The 25,599-nt window shown below is 30.0% G+C and overlaps 1 protein-coding gene across 1 annotated transcript in view; it reads right to left on the reverse strand.

Annotated features, from left to right (window-relative positions):
* Window positions 1-25,599, reverse strand: part of LOC107437324 (activating signal cointegrator 1 complex subunit obelus) — a gene marked incomplete in the record, with an annotated part of 111,235 nt that overhangs the window by 13,748 nt on the left and 71,888 nt on the right. The window contains 8 exon segments of the mRNA XM_043052617.2: window positions 1,530-1,720; window positions 4,096-4,207; window positions 8,690-8,815; window positions 11,946-12,078; window positions 16,324-16,444; window positions 17,768-17,905; window positions 18,802-18,947; window positions 21,269-21,389. Coding sequence (XP_042908551.1) covers window positions 1,530-1,720; window positions 4,096-4,207; window positions 8,690-8,815; window positions 11,946-12,078; window positions 16,324-16,444; window positions 17,768-17,905; window positions 18,802-18,947; window positions 21,269-21,389 — 1,088 coding nt within the window.

Genomic DNA, 25,599 nt, shown 5'->3' on the forward strand with positions numbered 1-25,599 from the left:
GGAGTGCAGTACCATTTTCTCTCCTTTCTTTACAAAGATAAGGCAAGGTGACAGGAGAAAGATTGATTTTTCGGTGGTGAAATAGCTTAACAATATTTTTAGTTATGGATAAGGCAAAAAGTTTAATTTACATGCTTTAAAAATGGTGAAATTTTTCTTTTTTTTAGCTTGCAATTTATTTAGAAAAAGTAGTGTCCGGTTTGTAGAGATTAAAAACAAGGTTTCAGGATCAAAATGACTGTCCGCGTCCGGTTACAGGAGTGTCCGCTTTGGGGAGAATGTACGTAATGGTTTATTCATAGAAGATTCCCGGGGAATTAAAAATATGTCCGTATTGAGAGGCGTCCGTTTTGCAGGAGTGTCCATAACAGGAGGTTTCACTGTATATTGATGAGGTAGAATAGTTTAAAATGAAATGATGAAGTGCCTCCTATTGTAAGTGATAGAATGGGATTCGTGATAGGTAGGTACTTCGCAATAGAGTAGTACAATGGGTTATTGTTGACGGTCTGAGAAACATCCCAGGGGATGCTCCAAAGACATGCCATTGCAATTTTGATCCTTTACAAAAGAGATGGCATCCCTGCCTCGGTGGCCCGACAACCTCCGCATGAAAGAGCACTTAAAGGTCGAACAGTTCGACGAGGGACGATGCCTGGCATCCCCGGTCCCTATGCAGGCCGATCAAAGTGGTCACCTACCCGCTGGCCAATCAAAGTTACTGCAGCCAGCAATGCTTGACTTTGGTGTTCTATTAGAAACCGTTTCTTCACGATCAGTCCAGTGCAGGACTGAGATTCATGAAGGCACCCACAAAAGGTTATTGTGAGAGTTGCATACCTGCCGACATTGGATAAATAAAATAACAGAGATTTTACTAGAGACGTTTCTTAGGCTACATGTAAAGTTCGGATACATCATGCATTATCACGTAAGTTAAAAAAAGAAATTCAAAAATGAAAATAATATACGCACTTACATTTAGCGGAGTAAAAAATATGCACAAACCGACTACTACTACTAATGTTCAACTCCGTAGCCTTGTAATTTTGAATCCAATCTAGAAGACAAGGAAACTCCTAGATCAAGTATTGTGAGAATTTCTCATGGAGGACTTTTTGATGGAACTAGCTCGCATTTGCGTTACATGGAGAGGAAAACCACAAGGTGACTTTAACCCATGATTCGTCTACCACTGAGGATATTTTATATCAGAGCTGTTTTTGGTGCAAGCTGGATTTGGAATTCGTGATGACCAGCCATCGCTGGGATTCAAACTTGATACATCTCATTGGAAGGAGAATGCTCTATCCCCTGAGCCATAACGGTCCCATGGCATGTGATTAGGTCCATTAGAGGAAGCTTACTGAGACAGCCTTGGGCTGCAGCGCACTTCAAAATGAACTTTAAAGTATGATTTGCTGGGATTTTGTGTTGAAAAAAAAATATACTTTGTTTGAACACTAAAGATTTCAAAGTAGGAATGGAGGCACACAAAGTCAAACAATAGTATGATTAGAAACACTTACATATTCAGTGCATCTTCATTGTGGCGCACAGGAAGTTCATTATATTCATGAGTATCACACATGATTTGAAGCATTTCTTCAATGGTAGCCTCTTTATGTATTTGTTGCGTAAACACCATTATTGTCTTATGGTTCAAATAGTAATAAGATGCTATTTTTCCCAACACTGTGGGGGAGACTGTTCTTTCATCCTAAAAAAGTAATTTATTACAGGCTATCATTACAGGATGTCTCATTTAAATTTTTTTTTAAATAGCGAAATGTAATACCAAAAGTGGCTTTTTCATATGGATATTACAAAATTTTTTTTTTTCAAATCAAGTAACACCTTCTGTGAGAAGTACAGTCTTGAAATTTCAAATACGAACACCAAAATTTGCAGTTTTATTAATTAGGTTAAACAATCATATATTTTAGTAAGGAAATCGTACTTGCAATAAAAATATACTTTTAAGTCACAAAAACAAAGTTATATACTTGCTCATGGAACAAAGTTGCCTCCTCTGAGACTAGAAATTCAACACCCTAAACAAGAGAGTCAACTGCAACTAGTGCTTCTCCACCAACCCTACCTAATGGGGACTAAATTAACAAATAAGAGTCATCATCTAGCAAAATTGGTACAAATTAGGATTTTAGTTGAAATCTTGCTGAGATAGCAAAGTCAATCTTATGTTGGCCTTTCGAGCATTAAAACCACATACTCGAAAAGCTGCTGTTCTCAACTTCACTGTTCGTTTAACTATGAAACTGTGGCACTATAATGTCAGAATTATTAGCTCTTTGTTCTATACATTTATTAAGACTGGTAATAAAGTAATCAGCGCATCAATGCTTTCCTGAAATTATAGTACACTTATTATAGGACAGCAAGTATCATCAGAAAAAGTTGGCTGTCATTTGAATAAAATGACACAGAAAGGGAAATCTCAGGAGTAATTTCAGCCCTTTTATTACATGCAAATCAATTGATCCTCTCATATCAATAAGAAATTTATGCTTGACAACAGAAATCTTTTTATCCTCGAGACAAATACACCCAGAAAAGAATTTTGACGCCTGATCTGTAAAAGATATTAATTTATCATCCCTTTGTGTTTTGAACAGTTGTTTTCCATTTTAAAGCTTTTTTTTTTGTGCTTATGTAACCACTATGGCAGCATGTATTTAGGTGAACAACTACGTTATTGTTGGGATAAATGCTTTATCCCAAAAAACATTAAGCTTGATAGAAATTTGTCAGGCTACTGTAGAAAAAGCTAGCTCATTGTTACTTTTGGGATTTTAAACCAATTTAACAGCTTCCCTGATTATTCCCAGTTAACTCGGGTATGTACAGATTGCAAATATTTATTATCACGGGGAAACTCGGGCATAGCTGAATTTGCCAGTTTTTATTTTTATTTTATCACACTTTTACTCGGCTGGAAGCAAACAAATCATAATCTGCTGTGTTTGGAAATTTGCCAACTTTTGCTGTTGGATTGTGGGACTGTACACTTTGCGCAATTGCATATACGATGGTTACTGAATTTGCATAGAAAAAAAAAGAACAAACAAAAATGGCGTATCACTTCACTAGTGTTTGGGAAATTACTTTGTGTTGCTCCTTGTTTTAAAAAACTATCATACAAAGACTAATATTTAACTTTTTTCATTTGTATAACACGGGATAGTAAATTGATGGTAAATTAAATAATTTTTACGTATAAAAAAATTAAAAATTCAACTTAAATCTTGTGTATAATGTTTTGTAGTTCCTTGTATTTATTAATAAAATAAAAAAATATGTTGATTATTTGCATTTCTTTTCCTAAGAAAAAAAAAACAAGTAAAAACATTTTTCCTTGCTGAAAGCTTAATTTATTTAAAATCTTTGAGGCTTATTAATTTAAAATCAGACAACAGTTTACACAACAAAGAACAAATTTCTAAGTTTGTTCTAAAAAAAAAAGACAAAAAAGACATTTTTTTGATTCAATAGAAAGCTGTGATGATGCAGAATACACATTCAATTCAATCAAATGTTGCAAAATAAAATAATCATAGCTGTCAACATAAATAGGGAAAAATTCTGCAAATTATACGGAATAATATAAATTTCATGATAACTGTTGCATAATATACTAAATATTTTTACATATAGGGAATTTTAAGGATTTTTGTTGTCATCAAAATACAAAACTTTATTAAACTATAAACGGTTTGCGATATTTTCCACTTATGAACAACATTAAATGAAATTAAAAAATTTTCTATTATGTTAAATCATAATTTTGAATAGTAAAAGATAAATAATTTATTATTGATGGTTAAAAGATCATGTTTAGATATCATGTTTAAATATCCCATAGATAACACTTTTTTCACCATTATTACTAAGTCACCTTTTAATAGACAAAAATTAACAAATTTTCCCAGTTTGTAGGAAAAGAAAAATCAAAATTCTACACATTTCCCCCGTTATTTTAAACAATTTTTAAACTTTCTGTAATTTCCAGGTTTTCCATGTGGAGTGGCTACCCTGCAATTGAAACATTTTGTTAATTCTGATGAAGATACGTACATCATCTATAACAACACACTTTGCGTCTGACAGCACCTTCAGGCAGTGGTTTATTAAACTTGACAAAAAACTATTGATCTTTTCACCTTCAACATCTTCTAGCCTGTAAAACCTGTAATTAAAAAAAATTTTTAGTAAACAGTTATTACAGAAAAAACGTTTAATGAAGAGAAACTAAAAATTATGAAGAAGCATATAATGTAGGCAGTTAAAAGAAGAATCAGAAATATAAAAAGGTGTTACAATATGCTAGAAGGAAGAAAAACTAAGAAAACCTAACAGCGTGCTTAGCCAAATCTGTCAACAAGGATAAGCACATGTTAAGTACTTTAAAGCACTAAAAAATGTTTTTTTAAATACCATATACATTAACTAAATGCAAAATAATTTTCAGAGACTTTACATGATCATGATAAAATAGCTAGTTTTTGAATATGAACTCTCGTCTTGATTATATTATCCACCATAAAAAGATCGAGTGATTTTTCGGTTTGATTTCAGAGGGCGAAAAATGAAGCCTGAAATTGAGAATATCTTGCAAAATGCAGCGGAGTTTCACACGAGAGTGCAGTAATCTCACCGAACCAAGCACAGTAAACATACATGCGGATTTGCAAGTATTTCCTCAAACTTGTAAAATAATTGGCGATTTTATACGCTACTGGTCGACAGTACCCCAAAATACATTGTGTTTAAATTAATTGTGAAAACGTTGAATAGAACAATGTGAAAACTACTTTTTTGCAATACATGGCAAAAATCGACATGGTAAAAAAAGAAGAAATCTCATTTTCAAAAAGGGAAAATTAAGCACTTTTTAAAAACAGCCCCCCCCCCAAAAAAAACACCTTTAAGGTTATTTTGGCAAAATGATTTGATTTTGCATTCCTCGAGTTGGCATTATTCTAAAATATTTTGTGCCTCTCTCTTCGAGTTTGTAATTTTAGAGTATAACTGTATTATGATTTGAAAATCTGACACTCTCAATATAAGAAGGAAATCAACATGCTAAACAGGAATATAATAATTAAAAGGAAGCAATACTTACATTTCACTTAATTATAAGACACCTATAAGCATGCCATAGCAATTTAGGAAATAAAGCTGAACTTAGTGCACTAACTTAATACGTCAAAAAAAATTTTTTTTCCTTCCAAATTACAATTAAACAAGAATTGTAAATTAAACTAAAATTAATATTTTAGAGGAATGAAAGTAAATAAAATAAAGTTGACAATATTAAACAATATTTAACAATTTTGTTGCGAGTTATATGACTCTTCTGTAAGTTTCTTTAAAATGTTATTACTTATGGAACTCTCAATAATTGGAATAATTTATTACTGAAGATTTAGCATTCTTTTTAAAATTGTAATTTAGCTTAATATTCTATTAATCGGCACAAATTTGAGTGTTTCACTAATTTCATCAGCAAAAACGAAACCCTGTCACACGGTTTCGTTCCTCTCAGAACGAAACCGTGTGACAGGAGGGCTAATCAAGAGAAACATTTTCTACCTCTAATTTCTTCCAGAAGAATAGAAGCAAATTGGTCGATAGTGGTTTGAGCTGTGATGGCTCAGGGGATATAGTGTTTGCCTTTGAATCCCAGCAATGGCTGGCTGATGCGAATTCTACTACCGGCTACCACCTACCACAGCGCTGACATAAAAATATCCTCAGTGGAAGACGGATTATGGGTTATAGTCCCCTTGCCATTAGGATAATTGTGGGCTGTTTTCCTCTCCATGTAAAGCAACTGTGGGTTAGTTCCATCAAAAAGTCCTCCACGAAGGAAAATTTCTTCCAATACTTGATCCAGGAGTTCCCTTGAGGAGGGGGGGTTGCCAGAGCCTACGAAGAGGTTGGACTTCTGCCTGTTGGTCCGCGGGAGGTATTTTATTTCCCTCCTACCACCCAAAGGTATCAGCCGATCAAATAACTAATCTTGACATCGATAGGAAGACAGCCACTACTCTCATCAGACTAAGAACAAAACATCATAAAAACATGAAAATTTCAACAGATAAGACTAGAAAATATCAAAACTGTGGCAACTGTCTTAATGTGGAACTGACACCATATCATGTTTTTAACTGCCCTGCAGTCGCTGCAGGCCTTCACCTCGTAAACTACCCCACAGAAGAGGATTTGTATTCTTTTAATGCCATAGAAATAACAAAAACTATTCAAGCACACCATGAAATATGATTCTATAGAGGATACGACACCAACCAACCAACCAGGAGTTCCCTTGTCTTCTGGATTGGGTTCAAAATTACAAGGCTACAGTGTTGAACATTTGTCGTCAAAAACTCAAGAATTGGGTCGGATGTTCAACAATGGTTATAAAATATAGTGGTTTACAGTGCAACACTTGTTTGTACAGAAATAAATCTTATAAGAAAATATAAATGAATAAGAATGCAACTTTACCATCAAGTAATGATTATAATATAGAATCATGTATTATTAATACATAATTTTTTACTCTCTCTAACGTTTTCAAAAGAAAAAAACCTAGTTTTTATATAATTTTAATTTCAGTAGTTTTCTTTGGGCTAGTTTTACTCAGAATGAACTTTTACTCAGACAACAGAAGGGTTAGGAAAGATTGATACAAAACAATTTTATTAATAGATCTTTAATAAAATCACCTTATCTTTTATTTAAAGGCAAAAGTACATGAAAAGTCGAGACTTTTTTGTATTTATTTTTCTGAAATATATAAAACATTATTAGATGAAATTTTTATTAAAAGCAGTTTTGACGAAGCTAACTTTAATTAGTTGCAAAGTAGTATTTTTGTTGACAATTTTAAAGTTTAATAGGAAAAACCCACGATTTTAAACGATTGCAAATATAGACATTTGTTTTGCAAGTATAAATGATGAGAAAGATTTTAAACTATTTTTAAAAATTACCAGGTTCTCATAGTAATAAGTAATTATCACTAGATAAATTTTTACTATTTTTGAAACCATTCAAAAATTAAAACTTTTTTTAATTCCGTAAAAATGTAAACAATTTTGCACAATTTATCCATATAAAAAAATGGAAATTCAAAAATAATTACTAATCTAGTAAAATCTTATCGAAAAATGATGCAATATTTTACGGTTTAGCTAATATTATTGGCACTCCTAAATCTTTTTACAGTTAATTATAACACCTTTACTGTACTTAAGACTTTGCAGGTGTGCCAACTATTATGATTTATCAGTAATTATTACGATTTGTCAGTAATTATAGCGATTTCATATTCAAGATTATAGTCCTCCTGTTAAACAATAAAAGCTACGGTTTCAGGGAATTTCAACAGTAATCTGTTTAAAATAAGTTTTTTCCGCTTTGTTGGAACTAATTATTGGAATTTAGTCATTAGCAACTAATTTATGTTAGTTTTTCTTAAAACAATTATAAAAATAATAAATGAAACACAAAAACGATCAAAACAAGAAATTTCCCCTTCCAAAGAGCAATTCTCTTTACAAGAAAATCAAAAGAACAAAACTGAAATACTGTGAGGAAAATTGTTTAGTGGTTTAAATGCAATCTCTAATTTAACCAAAAACTAGAGCATTGATTTAAAGTAATAATTTAATAAACTATTTAATTCGTAATTTAGGTATTTTATTTACAGTTGCACATAGTTGGGAGGGTGTGGAAAACATCCCTGAGAATGATCTGGAGACACCATCGGTTAGGATACATTCACACAGATCGTAATTTTGACCTGAAGCAGAGCTCAATCAATCTCAGATTCAGTACCCTTAGAGGTATTGACTTATTATGGAAACTTGGAGGATTTTGTGACCCTGCAGATGCACTAGTCACAATTCTGCACTTTTGCCGACATGGATCGAACTCACGATTTCAAGGACATGGGCCCAATGCCCAACCAGTTAGGCTATATTGGCATTTATCTAAATGTTATTCTTTTATGCATTAAACACATGCATAATTTTATTACTATAAAATGTATAAACATTTTAAAATTGTACCGATGAGCACTACAATTTCATTGTTACCACCTGTAAATTCATTTCTGTGCTATTGAACTTTTGATTACTGATAGCTAGCTTTAAAAGTTGGCACGTCTGCTTTTTTCTCTCTATCATAAGCAAAAAACACAAGAGCAAAGCTTTTATGAACCTCAAAATGCGAATAAAAATCCCAGCAACAAAACTTTTACAGACAGAAATAAAAGGACAGAGAAAGAATTTGCTGTTTAAATGCTATAACACTGAAATTTTTTTTTTAACAAATTTTTGACAATTTAAAAGGGCTGAAATCAGAACAACTATTAATTTGCAAAAGTTAAACAGCCCTTCATAAAAATTACAGTAAAATTGCTGGTAAAAGCAGCTGAAAGTGAACTTTTTTACAATTTGTGGTTTAATTTTAAGAGAAAAAATTAAGACTCTTATATAATTACAATGAAAAAAATTTAAAATACAGACTTCTATGTATGTAGTTAACATTCATCTACAGGTTCTATTTCTCATTTGTAAGTTGACCCACAAGCTTGTTATTTTATAAAAAAAAATAACTAAAAGCTTTCAATATGTAATATAAATGGTTTTATACTTACGTGGGATTTTTCAACAATCTTCGAAAGAAATAAGTCCAAGTTAGATAATCTAAGCACTGCTGTTTAGAGTTTATAGTGCCAGCAACTATTTCTGCATTTAAATGTTCGGGCAAAACACCTATCAGGCTAATGAAAAATAAATATTTAGCATTAATATATCTCAGATTAAAATCACAATTTAAATCAATTCATTTCAAAAAATCTTTTTTTAAAAAATTGAGTTTATTTTATTCATTTTGTCAGTGTTGTCCAAATCCAGTTCGGGCAGGAGAAAAAGTAACGTTTCCATTTTGTGAAGCCAGAGCTGAGTTCGTTTCTACTTTAGGATAGTTAATTCACTATTTTCCTAATAGATGGCATTAGTGGTCCTAGTTTTTCCCTGATTGCGACTTCAATCGAGGATGGAAAAATGTGGGTGTTGTCAGCTGCTCAGATAAACACTTGGATTGATAAACGAAGACAGAGTTTCGCTTTCTCGTTTAGTTCGGCTTATCAGTGAGTTTTTTTGCAAATAATTTTCTTTTTTAGCAATGTCTGATTAACACACCCGATTCAGGAAAGAGGATAAGACAAGAGACACAGGCTTCTGTGAAGTACAGTGTTTCGGCATATACCATACTGTAAAAGATTTGTAAAATGTATGTATTGAAAATCATATTGTTGTGTTATATTTAGCTTCAAAATTTTGTTTAATTTGCTCTAATTGAATAAGATGTGGGTGTAATCCAATAAATTTTCAATTTTAGGTCCATTTCTTTTTTTTGTCAAAGAAAATTTCCATTTTTGGTCCATTTTTCTGAACTGTATGTCACTGTTAAGGGGTTAATATCAAAAATTTATTAAGGAAAATTATTACTGAATTATTTTTAACTAACGTGATTGAAAATTATTATAACTAAATAAATAAAATCATGGCTGCTTTTGTTCTAGCTTAATATCCTAAAATTTAAGAGGCAGGGAAACAATTTGTCAGTTAGATATCCAATGAAGAGTAAAATAGTTTAGATCAAAATATATGAATGAAAAAAACTTCAAATTTACTTTGGGAAGAACAAAACTTTTCTATTGAAAAAAGTCACAGTTAATTAAAATCAATTATATAGTTTTCAAAAAACATTTGATTTAGATCAAGTGATTACGCCAACGCTAACTGGAATGTGATGAATAATTAAATTGATCAAACCAGCCTACTAAAGGATGAGCGGATATTGTTTCGTTTAATTAATGTGCACATTTCATAAAGGGTTTTAATTTGTTTTTAAACAAAATTGTGAAAAACAATATGCAACCAAATATTACTCAAAAAAACAAAAACATAATTCAAATAAAAACCTCAAAAAGAATTTATAGACAAATCACTTGAATCATGTCCTGATTATAAATAAGATTAACCATTAAAATGGTTAAAATAATTAAGTAATTATCACTAAAGAAATAAAATAATAGTTTTTTTCTTAAAGTTCAAAGCTTTTATGAATTAGTTGAGACAGAAACAAAATTTTATAGTTAGATGTCAAATGAGGAGTAAATTCAATTAGAACAGAGAACAATTTATTATTCTACATTACTCTCGGCAGAACAAGTCTTTCTTTATTATTTACATACACAAAAACGTAAACTACAATGTTTAATAACTTTAAACTATGAACTTGATAGAAAAACCTCATTGGCTTCAAAAATATGAGGTTAACAGTATCACCACTACTGTACATTTTTATTTTAAATTCTTTACGGACTTTTAAAGACATAAATACAGTCTGTGATAAACTTTTAAATAGCAGGAGTTGCCTCAAGCAACAGCACTACACCAGATGATACTGGTGTAGTGCTAATTAGAGCAAATTAAATTTAATATGAAGAAAATCAGCACTACACCAGATGATTAATTTTTATTTTAATGAGATGAACTATTAAATACCTTGAAAATCCGGATTGCACAGGGTTTCGGAAAGTCCGGATCTACGAATTTTAGAATCCTTACTTAAACTGATAGAATTATTGAAGTTTTGAATTTGCCCGAAACAATTTCCTGATTAAACGCGCACGTGTAGACCTCCAACATCGTTTTTAACAACTTAACATAAACATACGCTTTAAACAATAACAGGGTGCGTAGCTTAATCTTTCAACAAAAAATAAACACCTTTTAAGCACTCAAAAAATATTTTTAAGCACTATGTACATTAACAAAGTGCAAAATAATTTTCAAAGATCATGACAAAATAACTAGAATTTGACGAAGAACTCTTTCCCTGATTATATTAGCCATTAAAAATTGATCAAGAGATTTTTTGGTTCGATTTCAGAGGGTGGAAAATGACGCTTGAAATTGAGAATATCTCGCAAAATGCAGCAGAGTTGAAACAGGAGAGTGCAAGAATCTTACCAAACCCAGCTCACTAGACGCACACGCGGACTCCCAAGTACTTCATCAAACCTGTAAAATGATTGGCGGTTTCATACGTTATGGACTGACGGTATGGTACACTGAAATTGATTGTGGTTGATGAAGATGAATTCTGAAAACGTTGAATAGAAAAATATGAAAAGCACGTTTTTACATAATACATGGCGAAAATCGACATTCCAGTTCATAAATCTCATTTTCGAAAAGGGACAATTAAGCACTTTTCAAAAACACCCAATAAAAAAAGTACCTTTAAGGGCTTTTAAAAAATGAAAATTGAAAATAAGCACCTTTAAGCACTTTTTAAAAACGCTACGCACCATGAATAAATAAGAGATATTAAATGAAACGGAGACAAAAAATAGCTTAAAATAAAAATATATTTAAATCAACAAAATCAATTAAATGTTAACCAAATTATTTCTTAAACACATCGAAAATCGTAAGTTGTTTCGCTCCACCCACCAAAACAAGGTGGTAGAAGAATGCCACCTCATGCACGCCTTATCTATATAGCTCTGATAAGAATGACTTGAGTTTCCTTATCAGCTATGCGGTTTCATTCACTCCCCTCACCTCTTCTTCTATTGCTTCGTTGTTCAACAAAAGTTGCAGTTTCGCACTTTCACATTTAAATTTTTATTTCTGATGAACTGGATGTAAGAGTCCAGATTTTATAGATTTCTGGATTTTAGGAATAACTTTGGAATAATTTCGGTTTCATTATTTGTGTCGCTATTTATCTTTTTTATAGTGCTGTTTAGTACTGATTCACTGATCAGTATTTTTTTCACCCTCTACAAATTCCTATTCAGTTTTATTCTAAATAGCATTAGAAAAAAAAACAACCTTGATTCAACAGGAAAAGGTTCATGCAAAAATTTCTGATAGAATCCTTTCTTGATGTCTTGAACTAAGACCACGGCTACTCCAGTTGTGTCGAATTGAGGACGTCCCGCTCTGCCTGCCATCTGCATCACGTCTGTAGAATAGAAATTTAAGTTCTTTAAAAATACTTCAGATAAATTATAACTGTTTTTTACTAAGCAATAAAGTAGTTAAAATCATACATGATCAAAAATTTTTTTTTAATACTTTCTAAGAATAGTTAAAAAGAAAAACATACTTCTTTTAGTATACTTTTATATATACATATATGTAGATATATACATACAATGTAGAGAAAACAATGTAGAGAGTTCACAATGTAGAGAAATCATGAAAAAAATTACAGAATGATGAAAAAAAGAAAATTATTTTTAAATAAAATCAATAAAAATCAGGAAAAAAATATAATCCCTTCATCAGCTCACACGATAATATCCGCAAAAAGGAGTGCTTTCTAATATTGTATCAATACAGCCAAAGCAAAATATATGAATACAATAGTTTGAAGAGCGCTCAAATAGTGTGAGGAGCACTCAAATTTTTTTTTTTTAAAAAACAAAATAGAATCGAACACATTAAGTAATAAATATCACATAAAAAAACAGAAAATAAAATGTAACGAAAAAACAAAACATAAACAAAATCTATAAAACGAGTAGCCAATTCAAATGAACTTACATGAACAGTAAAATTTTCAAGAATGATTTAAAATATTTTCGTAATAAGATCACCGGATTACAAAATATGAAAACAGAAATGCAAATTGAAGTAAAAGCATAGATAGAAGGATTTTGCTTTACAGCGTGTTCTTACTGCAGCACTGAAGCACGTTTGATTTGTTAGTTGCCGAGGATTGGCCCGAAAATGGATGTGTGCAAGGTAATATTACACATGATAATTTAAAGAAGTTTATAATTAATAAGGTTTATATTTAATTATACAGTAGAGAGCCAATTATCCGGGATGCTCGGGACCATCGTTATCCCGGATGTCTAAATTTTTGAAATGGAGGGAAAATCAAGCAAAATTTTACCTGGTTTTCCGGATACCGGATAAATGGTCTTGTACTGTACAATTTTATTGATTTTAAAAAATCAACTTTTATTTAAGAAAAGAGAGAGAAAGAAACATGAATTGCCTAATCAGATTTAAAAACTATGGAGAAATCAATAGCAATAACTGTCAAATGCGATAGAATTATTGCCGTAAAAAGTAAGTAATCGAATGAACGATTCGAACTTTCCATATTGCTTGAAATATATAGGGATATTTAAAAACCATGGGAGAATCTATATCAATAACTGCCATAAATACATTCGAAACATTACATCGATTTACGATACTATTGGTGCAAATCGAGAGCATGTCTAATAGTGATTATCTAAATTATTACATAAATATGTAATTAAATATTATGCACATTTTACGTTGATTAGGTGATTTCATGCAAATTTTAGGAAGTTTATGTTGTAAATTTATGTAGAAAAGAAAAAATTTGTATTTTTAGAATGAAAAATCATTTTGCATGAGCTCTGTAACTTTCTGCGACAATGTTGCTGTTGTGTGATGAATAACAGTTAAAAAAATTTTGACCTACATTTTATTTGCTTTGTGATTGAGACTTTTACTTTAAGATTGATATTTTATATTTTCCTATCCATGATTGACAATATCCAACAAAAATTTTATATTATTCAAAATGCCCTATTATTAACATGCTATCTCAATTCTTTAGTTTGGGGCCTGGTTTACATCACAAAATATACTTTTAATACCTCATTTTCCATCACCCATATTTTATTATACTATTTTTAAATAATTTGTACAGGGTATCTGCTACAATGTAGATTTTTAAATCTATGATTTTCCATGAATAATTTCAAGAATTTTTCACGACTTTTCGAAGTTACTCTTTTCTCCAGAAAAACGTAACAATAAATTTCAAAAAGCATTAAAAAAATAACATTCATTGAAATGATAGGTATAATTAAAACTGTTATACTCTGCATCTTCATATTTATTGATTTTAAACTTAAAAACAGAGTAAAGAAAGAGTTAAAGCAATATAAAATAGCTGAAAAATAAATAAAAAAAAGCAAAAAACTAAATACAGTCAGATATATGTAGTTATATAAAGCTGTTTTGTTTCTTCTTTAAAGTAAGTGTAACATAAAAAGCCTAAACTGGAATTTTAAATTGATAAAATAAAAAAAATTCTAAAATCACAAGTTTAAAAGATAATTCACTCTAAAAATGATGTTTTCTTTCTTTCATTCTTTGAAAGAACATCATAATTTTTAAAGAACAGGGTAAAAACATTTTATACTTTAATAGAATATGACTATGAGTGGGGATTTTGCTAAAAATTTAGAGAGTTGAAACATCGGAACACTGTGAAATTGGAAGGAGGGGATAAATTCCATTTTAAAAAGTTGATTTTTCGGCTTACCATGCTTTGTTTAGAAAAATGGTTTAAATCATGACAAATTTTGTTCGATATCCAAATCCATGACTTTCCAGGTGGGTTGATAGATTGAATGTAGAAGTTTTATGGCACAAGATCCAAAGGAGGATATGCTGCGCCAAACAATTTGTTGAGTTAGATCTAATGGTAAATTGCACACAATAGTTTCATTGTCATAAAATAAATGAAACTAATAAAATTGTTTATCTCAAGACACGTATTTTCAAAACTTCACAAAAATCAATAAAAAGCGTAATTCTATAAAATACACAGAAAAGGTAAAACGGTTCATGGATAGGAAATAAGAGTGAATAAAATCAGATAAAACAGTTATATGCAATATAAAATACCAATAGCTCGCAGAAATGCGAAAATGTTAGAATGATGAATATCATCTAACAAATCCTTCATACATAAAATCGTGCTCTTAAAAAATGTAAGACAATGTTGGTTAAAACAAGGACAAATGGTTAAAATGTGATGAACTGTAAGTAAAACATTACTCGCATTTGGGAGGAAGATGCGTGAGTCGAGTGTGGCCGATTCTGAGACGATTAAGCTTTACATCTGCATTACATAAAAGTAATACAGGTAAGGGGTCTATATATGGTTTGATGTTATAAAGTTTATTTTGGGTTTGAAGGTCCCAATGCTGTTGCCAAAGGGACGAGATGAACTGTCGAACATGTAGTGTAATGTCTGAGAATGGTACAGATATTGTTAATTCAGTAGTTGCAGATCGTGCTGCAGAACAGCCAACTCATTCCCTGGGATACCGACGTGACTCGGTATCCAGCAAAATAAAATATCAAATCCTTTCTTGTGAAGAGCAATTAATAAATAATTAATGAAGCATAAGATTGGGTGAATATCGCTGCGAAAATTTTCTAGCTGGTTCAAAACTATCTTATTATCGGAGTATATAAAATACTTTAGTTCGGAGCGTAAAGAAATCAGCCGCAATGCAAATAGGATGGCAACAGCTTCCGCAGTGAAGACGGAACAAATATCTGGGATTTTGTAGCTATAAGTATAATCAGCGATGACTTTCCAGGTGGGCAGATACTCTGTAACTAATATTTCATTACAATATTTAGCAGGTGTTTGATTGGTATTTTACCGTTATAAATGTACTAAATACGATATTTCAAAAAAAGAAAAAGTTAGTTCATCATTTTTAATATACCAGTAAAACTGCCTTGAGTGTCATTCCTAGCACAAATGACTTTAAACTTATGATCCTTGTTTAAAACACATCTATGTAAATGGTTTGATATTTTTTATCCCATAGTGTTCATATATTCCCTCAGTAATCATATATTTTGTTTTGATAATATTACAATACAATATCAGAAAACACTAGTTTTTTTTTTCTTTTCGATATAACAATGCAGGTGGATCATATCTTTTTGTTGTTGCCTACATTTAAATTTAGTATTTTTCATAAAAAATAGTTTTTATTGTTTCCTCCTTTACTTTCTGTTTCCTTTGTGTAATTCTCTCTCTATATATGTTACTGTAAATGACCGAAATCGGTGGTTATTGACTTTCACTGTCGACCACACAGATTGGACTCCATTATTAAACTATGTCGCATTAACTTCAAATTTTTCCAATTTTGTTCAAAATATTGCTTTATCAATTATTTATATACTTGTGCGTTCTAAACTCTGAATGTTAATTATTTCAATGATCTCTTTTTTTTTTAGAAAATAGAATGCGATATTTGCCATATTTTCTATCATAAATAGAAATATCCGATGAAATATTTTTGTGTATTGCAATAATGTAATCTAAAATTTTGCTGATTTTTTCCTGGAAAACTTGGATAAGTCTGGGAATTCTATTTCTAAAATGGAGTGGGAATCATCTCACCTGTTATAGGAAAATCGACATATCTCTGAACTTTGCCATCAAAATATTCTGTTCCTTTGATAACCACAAGATGTGCAGGCAAATTAATACCCCATGCTAAAGTGGCTGTTGCAATTAAAACCTATAAAAAACACTTTCAGTTACATAAATAAATAAATATATATACATACAGTGAACTCTCACTACTACTATATCTGATACAACAGCAACTTCCTCTATTACAATAATGTTTCGTGGTCCCAACAAACTTGCATATGTATTAATGTTATCCTCCTCTCTTGCGATATTATCTGAAGCAATAAACTCCTGTAAAACAATTTTTATTACAGTCAAACCCCGCTATAGTGAACCTTCAAGGGACCGAAATTTCGGTTCACTATAACCGGGAGTTCACTATATCCGTTACGCAGGCAATTTCACTTATAGTTCCCAAACTCCTCCCTTTTATTACATTATATTCATATAAATGACTGAAAAATATTATGTATTAGCAAAAAATGTGTTATTTTCCATCACTCTTCGTCTTACGTACAAATAAAAATTAGTAATCTTTAGCTGATGAGCAATCCTCAACACCAGATATGGAAGCACTTCCCGACTCTCAGATACGTTTTTCCTGAATTTCTGTTATTCCGCTTTTTAAGCCTGTCTAACCTGCCATTCGAGCACATAAAAGTAGTTTCTATAGATGGTTTTAAAAATCGGTTTATCTATTTATTTTGAAGTAGAAATTTCAAAATTATTACAAAGAAAATAGGGGGGAAATCAGTCGAAGACAGAAAAAAGTTCATTATATCCAACTTCCTCACATTTTAGGTTCACTATATCCACTAATAATAACATTATGCGTGTATAGCAAGGCACGGGACCGAGCATTTCGTTCACTATACCCGGGAGTTCACTATAAGCCGTGTTCACTATAGTTTGACTGTATTTTCAAATTTCAACCTTATTTTCCCGACATACTATTGGTTTTCAAATAATGTAAAAAAATCTTATTTTATATTTTGGCATTTTTTTTCTTCGTTCTTTTCTAACCAGAGGAGTCCCAATGCTGATTATGTACTTATGTTATTTCTTTTCACCACAGTGAATGACTTTTGTATTCAATACTCCATCCTTGATGTACATAGACCACCCCCCAAGACTGTTCCATTCTTAGAATTGCCTTTCTTATCTCTTAAGAAGTCACAGATGTAACATTCCTATCTGATGTCATATTTAACCATAATCACCACTCTGCAAATTAAATTTTTGTATAAACAGATTTATAGTTAATACATGCATAACATTAAAATTAAATAAAAATCTTATTGTGTCCCCAAAGTATAGTAATATATCCCTATACTACAATATATTTATCTGATCCCTAAAATATTGTTGTAGCGAGGCTTTACTGCGTGTGTGTATATAGATATGGAAAAATAGTAAATGTACTACTCACTTGAATCTTCCCGTTTAAAAAGAGTTCTTCCACTAGTTTTCTGTCCTTTTCATGTAAGCCGGCATGATGGAGACCAATGCCAAAAGCAATAGTCAGTTTCAAATTCTGATCTCGCACAAGGCTTATTATCGATTGGCTCTGCAAGAAGATTTTTATTTTCAAATATAAAACTTATTTGTTCTTTTTAAAAGTACGAATCACGCATTACATTATTTTGAGACAATGTTAGAAACTGGGATTATATTTTTAATAGAATGTGTAAATTTACAATATATAAAGAATGAAACAAATTTAATTTACAGGGTTTCTACTAAAAAAACTAATGTTAAAATAACAACTTTTTATTTTTATTTTTTAAAGTGACTAAAGTAAAGATTATTATATTAAGTGATCAAAATAAAATGGATGTAAAAATCTGGCATGGCTTACCCTCTAATAAACAACTGAAATAACATTTAAGAAACTTGTTATTTGCAAGAAACGTTTTCTATTTTAGATATCTGACCCAGAATAATTTGTATTGAAACAATTCTTTAAAAACTCTTTAGCCTCAAAATTAATAACACTTCATAAGCAATGGAGTGTATACAGGGCTGGCTGACGTTGTGTATGATCGAGACTGAGAAGCAACAGTGAGTTGGATGATGTCGCAGTTACAAGTAGCAGCCAACTGTTCAATGTGAACCATCCATCTACTGTTAAGATAGACATTACGTCTGAAGGTCACCCATGTCAACCCTCATCTATGTTAAGGTACCCCACCATAGAATCGAGTTAACCATGTTTTATATGCTATTAAATAAGGATTATATTTTTGTTGTGGTAGATAGACTACAATAATGTCCGTACACCATTTGCTTCCACGCTGCCCTCTCAAATGATTTATTTCTATAAAAATCTGCTCTCATTTGCAGATTCTTTTAAAGTCTGTCGACATATTGTTTTGAAAGTATAAGAAGGTAGAAATGTTGGATACCTGAGCTCGAAAAAAAAAAAAAAAAGGTTGGGTAAATTATTGTTGAAACAATTCTTACTTCATGATCTGAATTGACATGCAACCACTGCCTAGGCTCTTCTTCAGTTACTAAAAATGAGATCAAATCGAGTGCAGTGAGGCGAGTTTGACGTCTCGACGAGACAAATACTAAAGTTGGTTTGTCAGGAGAATGGGTTTTAATAGCTGGAAAAGGAAGAAGTATTTATCAACACACAATATATAAATCAAGATAACTATTGAGAGTGGAAAAATGTTTGGGTTATCAAATATTTACTGCAATGAAATATGAATTGCAATCAGGGAGTGCTGGCTCACTTTTTATAAAAAGGTGATACAGCCCCATTTAAAATTAAAATTTTTCACTCAATATTCTTGAAATTTAATTAAAAATTAAAAAGAAAAAAAAAAGATAATTTTTTTGAAAAAATTTATCTAATTCAAGTGAGCTTTTGTTTGCAAAAACTGCTACCCCCCACTCATCCTCTTGCAAAGGTTACAAGACATTCCTATTTCTGTCCGATAAGAAAATTCTTAGTTTAATATGTCACAGTGAACAGAATAATAATGGCATATTGAAATAAAGTGACACAGAATAAAAATAAATAATGTTACAGGGAGGGGAGAGAGCCCTCCATTCCTGAGATGATTCCGCTGTCACTGATTCTAATGAAATATGTAACTGCTAATAAAAAGAATGTAAAAAGCTAAAATTCAGATTCTTTTATTATGTTTTAAAAGTTTTGACTTTTAAAAGAATAGTAAAGGCCACAGATACCTGCTTGCCAACCTGAAAGTTTTACCCAAACTTCATTTCATGAGCTTCATTTTTAAGGCCTAGCTTTACTCATTCTCAAATAATCAAAATTATTATTTTTTTAATGAAAAAATTCTGCCAACAAACCTAATGTTGTTTCATGTTTTAGCATGAGTAATTGATCATTATAATAAGCACAAGTAATTGATTATTGTAATCAATTACAGTTGCAATCAAAATTATGAGTGCTTGCAATCAAAACTTGTGATGATAATAAGGAGTAACTGATTGCTGCAATTAAAAAAATTTAATAGTTCACAATTTCATTATACAGATGTAATCATACGTCAGGGTTACCCGTAATCCTAAGTACCCGTATTCCCGATTTCAAATAAGTTATTACAAACTACTAATTATGTTTAATCAATTACAGTTGTAATTTAAGCCCAACTGTGTTATGCACGCTGCTTTTTTTAAAATTTATTTTTTAAATGATGTTCTAAAAATAGGTAACTTAAAACCTGTGAAACTTTTTGATTGATAAACATTTCATTCAATTTAAAAGCATTACGATTTTAAAAAATACAAAATCATAAATTTTAGTGTTTGAAAGCATATTCTTAAATAAACAGTTTTATACTGAACATAGTAAGGAAAAAAAACCAAAGGCAAAATGTAAGAAAATATATAAAAATAAGATTGTCTTTGTGGATAAAACACAACTATACTAATTATGAAGCATTATTAAAATATAATACAGCTCTAAATAAATTTTAAGGCTGTCTAAATTGATGTGTAATAATTAATGTGACCAAATGTCCTCATATCTTGAGGACAGCCTCATATCTTGAGAACATTTCATTAATTGTCTTAAAGCTTAACATAATTCTCCAAAAGCATAGAATCTTTTTCTATAGGCAATGAAATATTAAAGTAATCAGAAACATGCATGTTTTAGTCTAAATAATTAAGTCTTACACAGAGGATGCAAAGCGAAAATTAAAAAAAAACACCATGTTAAAACTAGTAAAAACTCTATTCTGAAAAAAATTTTAAAAATCACTTAAGCATTTATTTTACCAATGTTAAACAAAAGCAGGTGATATTTCAAAACTGATTAGTAATGAAATCAAGCTTGATGAAAATGGTTAGGCACCTGAACCTTATCTTATTAGCGTGAAATATTGTTCTACATGAAACACATGTTTGGCCCTGTGAGTCAGCAATAAATTATTATTGCATTTTACGTGTTTAACTTGAAATTTTCAAGCACATGAAAAAGGAAAGTGAACACAGCACAGATAATAAGCATGTGAATAAAATACCAATCATTCATTTTGAGCAATGCTATTTCCATTTTCGTCCTTTGTTACAAGTAGCAGATGGGCAAATTAATAAAATAGTTTAAAGTAGTTAAAACTTTTAAGCTAATTTCAATTTGTTTGCTTCATTATCATAATAGTATTGTTTGTACACATCATTGTAGTACGTAACATCTACTAATAATACATAATAGTTTTCCTGCTGTATGGAATAAAACAAAAATCGATTATAAAATGAAATAATTATGATAGTCCCAGCCAATTTCGAATTGATGAGGTTTGATTGCGTCAGTTATCAATTAAATTTGATTCTATTATTACAATTTAAACAAAAATACAGAACAGTTTGCTTGTTGATAGTTATTCAATAATTATCATTTTGAGAAACATTTAAGATTGAGAGAAGAAAGATAGTGTTAAGTAGGCACCTTGATATGTAGGCTTATTCATGAGGGCCATTCTCGGGCAGTAGTGCTTTCCATGATATCCAGAAATGTGGATTTCCAGTGGTACAGGTCGCACGGATGACCGGAAATTGTACAAACCTATCTAAAACATAAGTCACATTAAATCAGTTTAAGGGATAACTATTTCAGAATTGTAGTCAAAAGTAGTTATGAACCTAATACCATAGCATTTTTCTTTTATCATCTCTTTTTTCTAAAAACACGCCAAGGTGAAAAAAAGAAATTGTTTAAATTATATTTTTTGTTTATAAATTAAGAACGATTTTTGTTTTGGTTCATATCTAGCTCTTTCTTAGAGGGTTTCTATTTACATTTTTCCCCCTCAATTTTTCTTGAAAATATTATAATTGGAAAACTGAGATGTTCGGTTTTAAAACTTTCTTCTAAAAGTTAAGATAGATTTTTATTTTTCATCTTTCGTTAAAAGCATTCCTGATAGACTTTTAAGGCTTTAATAATTTTTTTTGCTGGAAAATATAAATTTAGCATTAAATTTTTGTTTTAAAAATTAAAAAGATATCTTTTTTTCTATATATATTTTTTCCAACTTAACAACTTAGCTTTATTAGCTGTTAGTTGCTTTTTTATTTATACTTCTAACCAAAAATAGCTAATTTGTGATTATTTGTAGTAAATAATAATGTGTGATTATATCGGGGATGAGAGTGGTCAGAAAGTAAAAAAGAGGAAATCAAAGAATATATACAAAAAATTGACAAAAAAGTGCGATTTTTAAACTTGCAAACCATGCGATTATAAAACCCCATGATTAATTTTAAAATTGTATTAATATATGAATGTGAATCACATACATGATTTTAAATTGAGAGAATATGATTCCCGATATGAGGCTTTTAAATCAAGTGAATATGAAACTCTACATTGAATTTAAAAATGCGAAAATACAAATCATGATGCATAATTTTCAGATCAAGTAAATACAAATCCCAATGTAAATTTTTAAAGAACTTATAAACATGAAAATCGATGTTTGATATTACAATGGCAAAAACGAATCACGACATAGGATTTTAAGCGCGCGTGAATACGAATCGCTACATAGGGTTTTAAAAGAGCGGAAATACAAAGCGCAATATTGGATTTTTAAATCTCGTAAATGAGAATTGCAATGCACGATATTTAAATAGCCTGAATAAGAATTGCAACATTCAACTTTTAAATCAGGTAAATACGAAAATCGATGTTTGATAATAAAATCACGATTTTAAAAATGCATAAATACAAAAAGCGATATTGGATTTTTAAATCTTGCAAATAAGAATAGCAAAGTATGATATTTAAATAACGTAAATAAGAAAATGCGCAACTTTTAAATCAGGTAAATATATTAAAATCGTGAGAATAAGAATCAAGATATTTGCAGAGTCTGGTCTTGGGATTTCTAAAAGGCTTATTTGTATTGTTTTTGTTTAAACATAATAAATAAAAATTGACAAGATTAATTGAATGAGCAAATAAATATTTTAATAAGACATAATAAATAAAAATTTACAAGATTAATTGAATGAGCAAATAAATATTTTCAATGCAAATCCATCTCCCTTTTCATTTTTTTTTCGTTTGCTTTCACACCAGACAACAGAAAACGGCAAAGTCTGAATAACAAAAATCTTACGGTAAAATCTGAGAAAATAGATAAATAAATTAAAATTACGGAAGGGTTAGCAACTAGGACGTAGTTTGAATTTTCTGTTTATCTTTGAAAATTGTAAATAAATATAATTCCTTAATTTCAATGACTGAATTTCAATAAAAAAGGGAGATATTTATAAAAAAAAAAAAAAAAACTGAAACATTTAGAGAATCAGAGTTTCTGATAAAAAGGCTGAAATTCGAGAGACAAAAAATCTCTTCCCTGCATAAAGGTCAACCAGTTTCATACCAAGGAAATGATTTTTAGAGAAACTTCAGAGGGAGGAATAAGGACTTCAATACTTTCTCTCTGTGGAAAATTAAATTCCTCATAAAATATTTTAACCTCTGCACAAAAAATTTTCAACGGAAATCAGCGGGAAAAATCTGGAGAAAAAAAAAAGCGGAAATCTGCGAATCAGCGGGAGAATCACATCCCTGTTATGTGTAAATAATAAATAAATAAGGACTAAACTTTTTTACACATAAAAGCAATATTTATATTTAATAAAATCGCTATTCGAGTGTTGAATATTTTTGGCCAAATATTTCGTAGTCGGCCAAATCTCTATTCGTTACACCCATTGTTAAAATCTATCAATTACTATTAATATTATTATTAATCTCTAAAATCTAGTTCCCTTCAAAAACACTGAATTGGCTGAAGAATTTTTCATTCCTTAAAAAGAAAAAAAAAACAGTATTTGTATTGTTTTGAATTATAGTGCTAACACAGGAAAAATAAGTTTTAAAAAGAAAACAAAAATGGGCACTTGTCGAATATTTTCAACACTGAAGTTATGCATGCTAAACTTATTTTCCCTACATCATAAAAATCTTAAAACTTTAGAGTGAAAGTTACTGTGCTGTCATAGAAAGTCCTAAAAAAGTCGCTAAATTATTAACGACGCCAATGATGCTTAGTTAGTTATGTTTATAGGTACAGTGCGCAAAAAACATCACCCTGAATAACTTTCGTTCTAATGATCCGATTTTCACATACTATGTGTTAATCTTAATGATTCCTATGGGCAACCTCAAATATGCTAATCATTATATGCTAACAACTAATTAAGTTACAAAATTGGACACAAAAACATACTTTCTCTGAATATATATTTTTTGTTACGTATTTGAATTATTAACTTTCAAAATATAGGAGGCAGCTGGAATCAGGGAAATATGGTCCTCGTAGTTTGTTCAGGGGAGAGATCCAAAGTTCCGACCCCTTAAAGTTAATTTCACTTTTTGTGTTTTTAGTTAAATTTTTAGAACTAATTAAGCAATTAAAAAAATTATCTCACTCATAAAACCCATTTATCCAAAGATAATTTCATGCAAAAAATATTTTTTAACAGTTATTTATTATTATTTAACTGTGGTTGAATTATAAGTTTTCAAATATTTTTTAATACTATATAAATCAACATATTTTTCGATTGAAAAATATAAAGTTTCAACTGTTTTTTTTTTTAATTTGAAGCCAAGAAAAATTAATCGTAATTGTTTTTAAAAAAAGTAATTTGGAGACAATGAAGAAATATTTAAATGTGGTAAACTTTCGAGAAACTTGACTTACATGCGCGTAAAATTTCATTCATATTTTTCTCACAAATAATCGGTTGCTAATCCTTTTTTTTTGAATTATAAAATACAACGTCTCTTATAAAGTTGTCTAAAATTTTTTTTGAATAAAAAACGTTTTATGCAATGAATGTTGAGTTTTATAAAACATGTCTCTGATAGAATGTGATCATAAATCAGCTTCTTTAATTTTTAGCTTGTTTTTTCAATAATTGACACAATTTCAATAATATAGATAAGTATGAATAAATTTGGAATAATGTATTTATCATTTCTCCAATGCATATTTTATAATTAGAATTTATAATTAAAGCATATTTTATAATTAGAATTTTTAAGCATCCTAAATTTTTTAGCATTTTAACCTTGAGTAACCTAACATAATCTTGAATAATCTGTAGTATTAAAAAAATTTTTTTTTTTAATTACCAGTCTATGCATGTTTTACAGAACTTCTTTACCAACTATTTAATTCAATTTTAACATTTCTCAAAATCTTATTCTTTACTCTGACACATATATTATTTTTTTATTGATATACTAATCAATTTTTTCAGTAATTTAATTTAGATATCTCTTTAAAGTTAAATTCGTTTTTAAATTATTGTCAAGTTTTTATTAAAAGGGAGCTTAGAATTCAGGGATGAGATTAGCCAAAAAGCAAAAAAGCTGAATTTCCACGATAGTAAATTTTACGCAAGCGCAACCCTTTAATAATAACAGTTTAAGGTAATAAATAATGTGTTGACATACAATTGTGTACTAATCTATCATTATATAAATGATTACATTGATACTTAACATTTTTTAGTGAAAATAAAAATTACCACCTGAAAAAATAAATCTGGAAATTATATTTTTCCCCAGTTCACATAAGAGACAATTATTACTTGAAAAACTACCTGGTTTAGCAAATTAAAACTACTGAGAATATACATTAATATTTCATTTCTTTTAATAAATACTGTAATGTGATTTATAGCAAATATATCAGTAATAATCAGTAATCTTTTTCCCCAAAAACAAATTAAATTAAATCTCTTTTTAAGTTATTG

Source organism: Parasteatoda tepidariorum, chromosome 7 (assembly GCF_043381705.1).
Source record: "Parasteatoda tepidariorum isolate YZ-2023 chromosome 7, CAS_Ptep_4.0, whole genome shotgun sequence".
Lineage (NCBI taxonomy): Eukaryota > Metazoa > Arthropoda > Arachnida > Araneae > Theridiidae > Parasteatoda > Parasteatoda tepidariorum.